Source organism: Lepidochelys kempii, chromosome 8 (genome assembly GCF_965140265.1).
Source record: "Lepidochelys kempii isolate rLepKem1 chromosome 8, rLepKem1.hap2, whole genome shotgun sequence".
NCBI classification, from domain to species: Eukaryota; Metazoa; Chordata; order Testudines; family Cheloniidae; genus Lepidochelys; species Lepidochelys kempii.
The window spans coordinates 15,849,731-15,863,297 of NC_133263.1; the positions used below are offsets into that span (position 1 = coordinate 15,849,731).

The 13,567-nt window shown below is 41.2% G+C and overlaps 1 protein-coding gene across 7 annotated transcripts in view; it reads right to left on the minus strand.

Annotated features, from left to right (window-relative positions):
- AFF4 (ALF transcription elongation factor 4) overlaps positions 1 to 13,567 on the minus strand; it is a 74,284-nt gene that overhangs the window by 26,479 nt on the left and 34,238 nt on the right. For all 7 annotated transcript variants that reach the window (XM_073355682.1, XM_073355683.1, XM_073355680.1 and 4 more), the window contains 4 exons: positions 12,133 to 12,177; positions 11,435 to 11,521; positions 5,615 to 5,651; positions 3,565 to 3,613 (listed from right to left, as the gene is read on the minus strand). In XM_073355682.1, coding sequence (XP_073211783.1) covers positions 3,565 to 3,613; positions 5,615 to 5,651; positions 11,435 to 11,521; positions 12,133 to 12,177 — 218 coding nt within the window. The remainder of the gene's footprint in view (positions 1 to 3,564; positions 3,614 to 5,614; positions 5,652 to 11,434; positions 11,522 to 12,132; positions 12,178 to 13,567) is intronic.

The following is a 13,567-nucleotide window of genomic DNA, read 5'->3' on the forward strand; positions in this document are numbered from 1 at the left end:
ACGGTGATGTAGTTTACCACATTTGTATCAACATCTGTATGATAAATGTTTGGTATTCAAGCAGAAGAAAGGGCCCCCAATTTAAGCTTCTTTAAGCATATTCCACACTGTATCCTCTGACTACAGAACATCAGAGCTCCCCAAACCATTTTTGTAACTGTCAGCAGCTGAAAGTAGATCATAACTTTACAACCCAGGTAACTGGATTTCTCTGTAACCATGAACATTTATTTTAAAAGGTCCCTCTACCCTACCTGCCCTCCTCATTCTTGTCGAAGTACTGAAACATCAAGCAACCCCAAGAATAGAAATATTATATAAGTATCCTGCTAGCATACAACAACAAAAAAGGAAAGCGGGAAAAAGCAACGTTCACACATGTGCCCTTGTGAAGCAGCAGTTAGTCTCAAATTTTATGTCTACCATCTTGGAAAGTGTCCTTTTCACATGGGCTTGGTAGCCATTTTCTGGTAATCAACAAGAATTAAGATTCTACATAAGAAAAGACAGTTACCTTTTCTATAACTGGTGCTCTTCGACATGTGTTGCTCATGTCCATTCCATATTAGGTGCGTGTGCTCACCACATGCACCGGTACTTGAAATTTTTCCCTTGCCGGTCCCCTACGGATACCAGCTCTGGCACCCTCTGGAGTGGTGCCCACATAGCACGGTATAAGGGGCACCACCGGTTCCCCCACCCTCAGTTCCTTCTTGCCAGAAACTCCAACAGTGGGGAAGGAGGGCAGGTTGTGAAATGGACATGAGCAACACATCTCAAAGAACACCAGTTACGGAAAAGGTAACGGGTCTTCTCTTCTTCGAGTGCTTGTTCATGTCCATTCCATATTAGGTGACTCTAAAGCAGTACCACCAGAGGCGGGTCGGAGTTCACGGACGTGTAGATTGCAACACAGCTCTGCCGAACCCAGTGTCGTCCCTGGCCTGTTCCATGATGGCATAATGAGCCGTGAACGTGTGAACAGAGGACCACATTGCAGATCTACAGAGGTCTTGGATAGGGACGTGCGTCAGGAAAGCCACCAAAAATGCCTGCGCTCTCGTCAAGCGGGCTCTAACAATCGGTGGTGGAACCCCCCCCCCCCAAGGTCATAACAGGTCCTTATGCACGAGGTGATCCAATTGGAAATCCTCTGCAAGGACACCGGAAGGTCTTTCATCCTGTCTGCCATAGTGATGAAGAGCTGAGTTGATTTATGGAAAGGCTTGACACGTTCTAAGTAAAAAGCCAAGGCCCTTTGGACATCCAGCATGTGAAGACACTTCTCTTCACTGGTCCTGTGTGGTTTGGGACAGAACACCAGGAGGATGTCGTCCTGGTTCATATGGAAGGTTTATACCACCTTCAGCAGGAAGGCCGGGTAGGGCCACAACTGAACCTTGTCTTTGTAGAAGACCTCAGAACCACCACACACGGTCAAGGCTTTAATTTCAGAGACCTGTCTCGCGGACATCACCACCACCAGGAACACGACCTTCCATGACAGGTGGGAAAAGGAGCAAGAACCCAGCAGATCAAAGGGTGGGCCAGTGAGCCTAGAGAGGACCAAGTTAAGATCCGACTGAGGGACAGGAGCCCATACCTGAGGGAAGAGTCTCTCGAGCCCTCTCGAGAATCTGACCATGTCATGGGAAAACACTGCTTTTCACCCCCCGATTCAAGGACAGACAGAGATGACTGCAAGATGCACTCTAATGGAAGAGTGCACCAGGCCCTGGTTCCTCAAATGGAGCAGGTAGTCCAGGTCAGCCTGTATGGAGGAACGCAAAGGAAGGATGCCCAGTGGGAAAACCTCATCCACTTAGCAAGTCAGTCAGTCTAGTTGAGAGCTTCCTACTTTCCAGGAGGACCTGTTGGACTCCTTCCAAACAGGTCCGCTCCTCCAGGTTCAGCCACACAGCATCCACGCTGAGAGATGGACAGACTCAAGGTTGGGGGTGTGGGAGCCAACCATGATCCTGTGACAGCAGATCCGGTTGGTTGGGCAGGGGCCAGGGAAGGCCTGCTGTCAGGCTCATAAACGTTCTGAACCAATGCTGGCAAGGCCACGCCACAGCAATCACAACAACTTGCGCGTTGTCTCTTGATCTTTGCCAGGACCTTGCTGATGAGTGGAATCGGAGAGTATGTGTACAACAGGCTCCCTGACCACAACAGGAGAAAGGCAGAGAGGGAGCCTTTGCTCAGACCTTGCCGAGAACAAAACTGGTGGAACTTCCTGTTCTGTCTGGTTGCGAACAGGTCCACCTGGAGAGTTTCCCACCTTTGGAAGATCATACAGGCTACACCTCTAGATGGAGTGACCACTCGTGGTGAGAGAAGTCCCTGCTGAGGTGGCCCGCCAGTGTATTCTTGATGCTGGGAAGGTGACAAGCTTCCAGGTGGATCTTGTGGCTGATGTAGAATTCCCATCGATGGAGTGCCTCTTGACAGAGAGCCAACGAGCATGCTCCCCCCTGCCTGTTGATGTAGAACATTGAGGCTGTATTGTCCATCAGGACTCGTATGCTTTGCCTGACAGGTGGGGCAGGAAGACTCCGTACGCCAGCCGGACTGCTTGGAACTCTGATCTTTCTGTGCAACTTCACCTCCTCTGGGGACCACATCCCGTGCCTGGAGGTCGCAGAGATACACACCCCAGCCAAGGTCTGAGGCATCCAACACCAACTCGATGGAGTAAGGGGGGGTGTCAAACGGAACCCCTTCCAGGACTGTCCTGTGGTCGGTCCACCATCGCAGCGAAGGAAGTATCGCCTGGGGAATCGTAACCATCTTTTCCAGGGGGTCTCGGGACTGGAAATAGACTGTCCCCAGCCATTGTTGCAGGGGCCAGGCATAGCGGACCACGTAAGTGCACACTGCCTTGTGGTCCAGCAGGTACAGACAGACCCTGGCTGTAGTCAGAGGGAACTCGTGATGAGGTTCGTCAGCATGTGGAACCCTGTCCCACAGCAGGAATGCCCTGGTGTAGGTCAAGTCGAGGACCGCTCCAATGAACTATCCTCTGCATTGGCACAAACATCAACTTTTTGTCATTTATCAGAAGGCCCAGAGAGCAGCACGTGGCTTGAAGCACCATGACATCCCTTTGGACTTGAGACCCAGAACTGCCCTTGAGGAGCGAGTCATCGAGGTCCAGATAGATCTGGCGCCTGAAGACAGACACTACCACGGACGTGCACTTGGTAAACACGCTCGGTGCTGTCGCCAGGCCAAATGGGAGGACCTCAAACTGGTAGTGGTGATAAACCGGAGGAAGCGTCTGTGTCCTTGAAAGACTGCATCCTTCAAGTTGAAGGTGGCACACCAGTCTCCCAGATCCAGGGAGGGGATAACAGAAGACCATGTGGAACTTTAGCTTCTTCACCTAATATGGAATGGACATTAGCAAGCACTTGAAGAAGAACTGTTATATCCGTGTTAAAGTGTGGAGAAATGGCTATTTTCATCTTAATGGGCCAAAATCCTTCAAAAACACTTCAGAAATAGTAGTTTGGAAAACACTGAAGAGGATGTTCTAATCCTTTCATAAGAGTAACTTACGATTTCGATTGATGACCATTGGACGTTTTTGATGAGGGATTGAATCTTTCTGGAAAAAAAATAGAGAAGTACACTCCTTAAAAATGAGCAGCAAAATAAGACACTTCAAAGTTAAAAGAAATAAAAATCCTAGATTAATCTGAAGGCAAGAAGGGTTGAGTGAATTTAGCGCTTGAGGAATGGAGGTACTAACACAACTGGTGTAAGCCAGATACGATGCAAGCAGATGTTATGCAAACTTCCCACAGAGTTCCATCAATGCACCTCAACCCTGACATGCAATATACCCTTTCTATGCCTGCTTTACAGTTCTCTTAAGCAGAGCCAATCACGCTGAACGGTTCTACTTGCTTGGTGTAGTTATACATGAATTAGACTGGGACTAATAGAATTATTTCATTAATATCCTCTTACCTAGATTTGAACTAGAAGATCCAGAGGTGAAAGGCTAGCACAGCAGAAAACTGCATGAACAAGAACAGTGAGGGTATGTCTACACAACAAAGAAAAACCCGCAGCTGGCCCGTTCAGTCAACTTGGGCCTGCAGGGCTGTTTCCCACCCTGCAAGAGCTTGGGCTCCAGCCTGAGCCTGGAAGTCTACACAGCAACAAAACAGCTCTGCAGCCCACACCCCACAAGCCCAAGTCAGCAGGCATGGCCCAGACATGGGTTTTTCTTTGCTGTGTACACATACCCTGAATATACAAAACTGGACCAGATTTTAAGTGATTTTTTTTTTTTAAGACAGCAGTAAGTTTCATTTATTTTGAATGCTGTGAAAGAACAATTTGTTTTCCTTCTCTCTCAGTTAAAGATACTATCTGGGAAAACTGTAGTGCTTTCTGTATGCAGAGACATGCAGTTACTCAGCCGATACATCATGTTAACATTAGCTTGTGCATCATCCCTACTCAGCTCTCCAGTTCCCACCATTCTGACCAATCAAGGTAGGTCACTTTAAATTCCTGACTTCTGGCAGGCTGTCCAGGGCACCACAACATGAGTCAGAACTGAAGTGGTCATAATTTGGTTTTCAGTGAAATTTTTAGGAGTTGAGAATCACTCCTAGCCTCTCATTAGGCTGGCTTCTCTCCATTTTACAGTGTATTTCTATATGAAGCATTTATAGATAGGCCAATATACCATAGCAATGGGTTTTCTAATTAAGTGTTTGAATTTATTTCCTTAATTCCTCTCTTTATTGTGTGTTCAGAGTAAGCAGCTTGTCAATATACAAGAATAAGCCACTCTCTGCTTTTACTACTTAATCTGATTAATTATTCGGGGTATGAAGGGTAAAGCTTGATGGAAGTGTAGGAGTATGGGCTGTGTTTCAGTCACACTAAACGCACTACCTGTAAATAATCCATTTGAGTAATTCTCATGGAAAAGGAAAGACATATTTCAACGAGAGCTTTGTTGCTTTTGTTCAAATTCTGAAAAGTGCTCTGGTAGTAGCGGAGAGTGAGCATATGCATAATCATACCCTAGAGCTCCTGACATTACTATATTTTCGGTTTTGAATTATGCCCAATAAGGTGAGCATGGAGTGCCATAACAAGGGGAAGCTACAGTGTGGCTATTGTCCCCAGCTATATAAAAAACCTTATGCTTTATTCTACTACACATATTAATTTGTCTGCTGGATATCAGACTTTCAGAAACTGGGGTTTGAGTTTTCACATACAATTATCACTATGATTTTCAATTACCTCTAAAGAGAAAGCATCTTTCAGAGGATTACAGTAATATGACTGGGTACAGCTAGGTATTTCCTTTAGATGCCAGCAACCACAATACAGTTTAATCATTACCTTTCAGATCATATAACAGGACTTGTAAAAGAAAGCCAATTATCTGTTTTATAGTGTAAGACTGGAAGAAAATATGGAAATGCTAACTTGGGGGTTTAACCTGAGACACCTCTCTGGAAAATTTAGATTTAAAAAAAGCCAAGAAGCCCAAAGGGCATTTGGGACATTAGTCGTAACATGAAAACATTTTATATAAATATTTTTTAAAATATATTAAACTACTTTAAATACTCACTCTGCTCTCCAGTGCCAAAAGTGGACTGTTGAGACTCCTAAGGGAATAAAAAGTTACATAGGATTACTTCAAAAGGGAGCGTTAACTAATGATGAAAGTAAAGGCTGAGTCATACTGCCCCCTATACATTTAAAAGACTGCAGTGTATTAGGACTTAAGTAGAAGAGTGAAGCAAAAGCAAGGAATACGGGTACCGGATTGTTCCTCTGGGCTCAAATTCCCTGCACCTACCCCAAAAGACATTCCAAACCCAAGCACATGGTCTTAGAACAGGGACTTACTTCACTAGGCCTGCCTCTATTCCCCTTCTACACCAGCCCATCTGTGTGTGCTGTCCCCCGCCCCCCCCGTTACCCATGCAACTCAACACCTAATTTATGTACAATTATCTTAGCAGTGCTCACAAGTTAGGCCTGGTCCAGACTGGGAGGGGAAATTCATCTAAGTTACACAACTTCAGCTACGTGAATAATACGGTGAGTCGACAGCTGATACGCCCCCATCGAATCCGCCTACGCCTCTCGCTCTGGAGGAGTACCGGAGTTGACGGGAGAGCACTCTATTTATTGCGTCTAGACTAGACATGATAAATTGACCCCTGCTGGATTGATCACTGCCCCTCGATCCCAACAAGCCCTTAGACTAATTTGCTTATGTAAATTATATACCCAAATTATGGAAATCTAGCCTTGAAAATCAAGTCATGTTCATTCTAGCTTGGACATCAGCAGTAGAGACCCTGGCACCAGAAGCTGATTAGATTCCACAAAATCCAGCTCTCCCCCACACAGTAGTGCAAAGTCAATCCTGCTAAATGTAATTTAAAAAAAACAAAAGCTTGTTTTATAGTCCTTAAATAAACAGATCTGATTGAGTAGGTACAGGGAGCAGACTGCCGAATAAGAATGCCATATTTATATAGTCACCTTTTCTGACCATAACCTTGTTTCAATGCAGTCCAGCTTTGGCCCTAAAAATATGAAATAGCTGAAAATACATGACAACTTGAAATGCACTGCTTAGGAAATTGAATCTAGTATACTTAATTAAAATACTCTTCCATTAGTTTGCCAAGAAGAATCAAGTAATCAACCAACAGTGGGTTGTAACTTCTATAATAAGCCTGTAAACCAATCTCCCTAGCAATTGGCTCACTGAAGTGTTGTATGTACAAAATGGTACTCTAAACATTTTGAGCAAACAAGACCTTTACACAACATGTTTAGATGTTCTTAAAAACCTTTAAAAACTTCTCAAATTTTTATTGTAGATGAGTAAGTTGTTGAAGCAGCAATACATAAAGGAGAGTTTTATTTCTTCGGAGTTCTTCACTGCAGGATATAAAGCTCACTGTGTTCTGCTAAAGACTTCCCTCTTCCTAAAGATAGCTTGTTTTATATGTTCTATTTTAAAAATTGCTTCTTTAATCAAAGAAAAGAGTAAAAATTTAAATTATCTCAAAATGAAGCCTTGTGACATCTTCCCAGCTTCAACAGATAACTACCAGATAAACTTTGGAAACATGCAAAAGGTTAAAGCAATGACGGATTTTTATATTTCACACTGACATACTGAATGTCAGAATGATTATCTGCTATTTGGTTTCTTTTTGCCTCCATGGCCAAAAGTAGCCAGCAGGCAAAAGTGGTAGGCTATCATTCAAAATGGAAGCCAGGATAGTAGGAAAATTATTACGCTGCCTAATTTCAATAACACTTGTAGATAACTACCATCCTGGGGTGGGCATACAAAAAGCAGTTTACATCTGTTTCTTCTAATGTACACATTGTGAATGCTATAAAAGAATGTCTGTGCAATTATCCATTTGTGTCACTTAAATATTTTTAAGTCACACCATAGCATACCCTGGGGGTGCACTTTGATTAAGATATATTTGGTTTTAAATCCATTTTCCAATAATCTATTTTGGTTTTGAACACATTTCACTTTAAGAAACTCAGACAAGCAAAAGCACAAGCTTACAGCTACAAAGTTATTTCCAGCAGTATCATCTCCCCTAGGGGACTACTTAGGAAGGGACAATTGAGAAACAATGGAGAGGAAGGAGACCATATTAATCTAATGGGAGTAACAGCAGACAGACTGGTCAGGACAGGCAATGAAGAGATTTAAGCAGGAAGCAAACTGCACTTAGACATAAAAAGCAGAGAGAGGGAAGACTGGATATAATATGGGCAGAATGGTAATGCAGGACTGAGGTAAGTTGCCAACTTGGCTCTAGTCCAGGTAGCAGTGACTAAAAGTGGTTGCCATTTGATGGCCGTTGGGTTCTATTTGAAATGAGACCACGGTCTCAATTCCACTTTCCATATTACTAACTTAACAGCAACACAATTAACCCTAATCAATGCCATTGCTGATACTCAGAGGTCAGTGACCGAATAAACTTGGAAACAAAACTCCCGTTCCCTTCCTTAGCCATCCCTCCTCTAGGTCACATCTGAGGTACTCCAGGGCAGAAGTTTACAATGCTGCCGTACTATTTGCTTTGTGGAGAGCAGACTTCAGTCTCAGACCTCATAATTGAGCAACTTTCACCTGTACAAAAAATCCTTGGCTTTTAAGATGTTTGCATGGTACGTGTCTATCTATGCACACACATACAGACAGACATTTTATATATAATACCAATATTCTGGCTTTGGAGTCTGACAGTCATCTGCAGGAAATCTACCTGAGGATGGAGCAGTAACCTCAGGCCTCAGACCATGGCTCAAACCAAATGACAGAGTGTACAATTTTCAAAAGTGACTTAAGTATTTAGAGTCCTAAGCTCCATCAAAAATTTTATCCAGATTTGTTACGAAAAAGATCTACACGGTAATCCTGTGAGGAAGCCAATTTCATGCAGCTTTGTTCTGGCTTAGGACCTGCTTTACCATTATTAAAATATGTTAAGGTAATACCAATAGGCCCAATCAGGAATCTGGGACCACCATTCTAGGCACAATTCACATAAAAAAAGACAGTCCTTCCCCTAACAATCTAAGTTGACATATTAGTCCACAGAAAAGTGCCTAAGTTTGTAGTTTGGCATGCGAGACACACCAAGTGTTAGCACACAAATAGAATGCTGTGAAACCTAGCAGCATATTAATGTGAAGGAAGTACAGTTTCTGAAGAGATCAAGTCCTCTTAGGACAGTACAGCTTGATTAAAGTAAACTGCTGTTCTGTTTTTTTTTTTCTGCATTCCATTATGGTTTCAGGCTAAACAAACCCATGGATCACTAACTTGCTGGAATTCTTAAAAGATATTCCTGCCAAGAATGACAGGGGGTACAACATGGCAGAGGAAATTATAGACTTTGGATCTGCAGAGAGTATTTAACAGAGTTCCACATCTAAGATGCATAGTCATAGAATGAAAAAAGTTGGCTAAAAGTCAGAAGACATGGAGAAGCCATAAATGGAATTTTTTGCAAGCTGGTTTAAGAAACACAATCCAGGTTGATAAAGGTCCAAAAATGTGACCTGACTTTTTGTTCTTATACGTCAGCAAGGCCAAGTAATCTAATATAGCTTCTTTCCCCCACCCCATACAAATGATTCAATATATATGCTTGGGAGGAAAGTCAAGTCAAAGGCCCACAAGCCAAACAATTAATAAACAACCCTACAATAACAAATAGGCACATGTTAGCAAGGTAGAGAAAAAACATTCTGTAAAGAAACAGATTTCTTCAAGTATGTTGGGGTTATTACATACTAGTTTTGAATATTATGAAACTTAACTTAGTGTATTACTACTGGGTTGCCAATTTTGTATTACTCAGCAAATTAAGCTTGGATGAAATGTGTGCAAGCTTTTTAGATCTGTCATTACACTGACAAGATCATATAAGTACCAAAAGGGAACAAATAATGAAATGATGAGACTCATTTCTGGATTTGCATCATGAAGTAAAACTAGGAATTGTTGTAGAATACTTTGTAAATTATCAGCTCACTGGATAGCAGCAAACAAGAACATACAGTACAAAGGAGAAAGACAGGTACAGGGCTGGCCCTAGGTTTGGGAGACCTGTGCAGGTCCCCCATTCTGTTCTCTACAGGGAGGATTGGACTCTGTTTGTGGGTATGTATTGACAGCAGGGGTGTGGAGGTGATGTCCATTGGTAGTCATGAGACCTGGCCAGAGCATTTTAGAGAAATATATTAGTAATTTTCACCACAGCTCAAGGCAGCTACATTAATCTTGGAGATTACATAAGAAGACAGTGCCCATTCCCCACAAAAAAAAGCAAGTGATACAAGATGTTAAGAATGAAATAGATGAACATAAAAAACAATTGACAAAAATAAATTTCAAGTGAAATATACTTATAACTCAACTATTCTCTATCAGGGATCGAATTGGGTCATTCAGTGGGGTCTTACTTTCTTCTGGAGTCTGCCCGCAATGCTCCAAAATCTCAGCTTTCATTACAAAAAAATAAGTCTAGCCCTCAAGACTTTGAAGATTATTCAGTTAACATTATAAAGGTTATTTATGAAGTAACATTTGCTGAGCCTGTAAATACTGAAACAGTGCCAAGGGAAGAGCAGATTGCCCCAATCCATTTTAAGGGTGTGTTAACTCTGGAGCAGAATGATATTGCAATGTTCTTTCACTGTTGATCACACACAAGAAATGAGGGATAGATGTAAGATACAGGGATGTAAGAGCTGCACTGTCTTCTTCTAGTGATGCCTTGTTCTGGAAAGTGACACCGGGCTAACAAACATACATTGACTCTAGAACTATAAATACTGATTTTTAAAGACATTAATGATACCATGAGGGGAGGGGATAGAACAACCTTAACTCTATTCAGTTGGCTTTTTTAAGTGCTTAACTGTGCATTTCCATACTTTATATGTCCAAATTTCTTATAAGCTTAACCATACCTTCACATTCCCTGCATTTGTGATGTTTGACTTTGGAGATAATTACAGGATCCCTAGATGCTTTTAAGTTACTGACATGTATTCAGCCTTACGACAAGTTAATGTAGTTTTTATCTGGAAATTATATTTTCTTTTGTTTTTAATTTAAAATGTTATACATAAATACTAAAAGAGAATGTTACTGTGTGATATTTCCAATGATATGAAGATACGTACTATCAATTTTAAAAAAGGTTTTTTTAAACTTTCAAGGCCAGATCTACCAGTACATACCCCACTACAGACCAGTACAAAGCAACCAGAGTGTACTGCGCAGTTTCCCTTCTCCCTCTTGGATCCTATCCACATTCTCATGAGCGTGCGCACACACCAGTTTTCCCTTCCTTCCTTCCCTACTGAGCCGATCTGCTGCAATGAGTACTTTTTGAAAAGAACCTTTTAAGATTAATGGTCATGACAACAAAGCTCTTCGTAACAAAGTTTCTTCTTCAGCCCCTGCTGATGGAAAATAGCATTATTTACAGAAAAATCAATGAAAAACTGCTCTGTTTCAAAATGGCTGTCATTTCCCATTGTTCTCAATGGGACTGAAGCCACAGCAGCCAGATACTACTTCCCAATTTTGTTCCTTTCAGGAAGGTACAGCAGTTGAGTGAATGCAGATGGGGAAAAACAGATTTGTGCTCTTTACAGGGCTATCATGGGCACTGTTGCAAAGCCAAGATGGATTTTCAGACAAATGGTTAGTACCTATTTCAAACAAACCGCAAATGACAATGCACAGTTGAACTTAAGAGCTTTAAAATCCTGCAGTGCAAGTCTTGATCTTTAAAACTAGAGAAACTCCTTTTAATGTCACTCAATATTTAACTACTAAATAAATATAAAGTTAGGTTTGTCATTCACTAACCTTAGTTGGAAAAGGAAATTTTGAAGGTTCGGTTTTGCATGGTGTATGAATAGCAGTCAGAGGGGGAGGCCAAGAGTGGGTCATCTCCTGTAACCAAACCAAACAGCAAAGCCATTATATGTTAAGGTTAACAAATGTCACCTTTAAAAAGCTATACACACTTCTGTGAGAAATATTTTTACCTAAACCATTAGATGTAAAACCTAAGATTTAATATTAGAGACTAATTTGTTTTTTTTGGTTTACTATATCCATTTGACAGCATTTTGAGTATGCAGTTCCATTCTCTGCCTATATAATGCACACTTTTGCAGAGAAATCTGAAAATTCTTTAAAAAGAATGTTTGTCCATGAAAATGGACACTAAAATACATTCAATAAAGAAAATACATAGAACTGATAAGCTGCTTTTTGTTCTTCCAAAACTTTACCAGCAAGTTTAAAACAGGGACATCAATTTGTATCAATACTTAGTAAGAAGATCTAGGAAACTGAAGGGCACAACAGCAGTTGCAGCAGAAACTGGAATCCAAGTACTTTTCTCACTGATGATTTTTAGGAAGTCAGGTAATGTAAGTGGCGTTCTTGGAACACTGCTGATTCTCTTTCGTGCGCAGGCAAGTACTCCATTTTCCGCCTTTAGCAGTGTTTGTTTATTTAATGAATAAAGTCAAGAACAGGAAGAATAGACAACTTACTTTTAGAATTTCATCCACACAGGTCACGTCACCAGATGCTGATGCCTATAAATCAAAGTTCAGGATTAACTATTACATTTATACCTCAAGACTTCTCCCTCCGCCCCACCCCTTAACACACAGAATTTAAAGTTATACTTGTTTGTGGCCCAAGTCCTGATGATATTCATCCAGAATCAGTGAGAGAAGTAGCACTGCTAGACTAAAGAACCAGCAATAGTTTTAGGATCAGATATCTCCAAAATTGCAGAAATCCTAGATTTCCTAAAGCACAAAGCAGTCACATTTAGCAATGATACACAGAGATATCATAAAAATCATGTTATTCTAATCCCTTTCCTGTATCCCTCCCTTAAATATTACCAGGATTTTAACAAGCCAGTGTCGTACAAACATCTGAAAGTTTGGCTTCATTTATTTTTTAAACTATAAGTTCATGAGGCAAGTAAGTCACTGGCCACTATGTGAACCCAAGTGATTGAAAAAACATAATGGTAACCAATAACATGACTTTAGATCTGTTCTCTCATTAGCTGCATTATTAATTAGAGCATAATATGGTCTACTTACAGTTTTTGTACTTTAATAATTCCCTGTACCTCTGTCCTAATACATGTAGAGGGGGAGAGAGCTGCAATACTGCTTGTCTTAGTGTAAAATATAAATTACTCACACATTTGTGAATACTTGGCATAGATATCTTTCCTTATGCATGATTTTTAACCATGGCCAATATTTTTCTATATTGTATTTAGCCATTTATTTGGGATATCTAAAAGACTCCCAGCTATTGCTATTCAAGTAGCTAAGAGCAGATGCAATAGCATCTTATTAAAATAATTTTAAACTGTATTGATCCCCAATATGGCTGTGCAGTTGCAAGCAACCTATACTCAACACTCCAAGAGTAGCTAAACCACTAAAACAAGTTAAATATGCCCTATACAAAAAAAATATTGCTTACATTCTGAAACCTATTAAATTGTTTTTAAAAAACTGTAGGTAAATTATGCACAACAATTACTACAGTTCAAAAGAGAATTTGGTTTATGCCACAATCTAACATAACCAAGAGTAAAATCCATTACATATGACTCATCAGAAAGAACAGGAGACCATAAAAGCTCCAATATGGTATGCAATTATGTAAAAACCATGACATGCACATTGGGGATATAGAAGGAAATAAACAAAATTCTCCTTAAAATACAAAAGAAAAATGTGTGACTTCCCACTGACAAACTACAAAGTTGCTTCACTTTCCAATGAGAAGTCCTGTATTTTTATAGTAAGTTAATGGTAGTCATATACGCTGGGATTTTAAATGGCGCGCATAGAACACAGAGGTGGACAAACTATGGCCCGCAGTACCGTCCTGCCGGGCCCTTGAGCTCCCAGTCGGAGAGGCTAGCCCCCGGCCCCTCCCCCGCTGTCC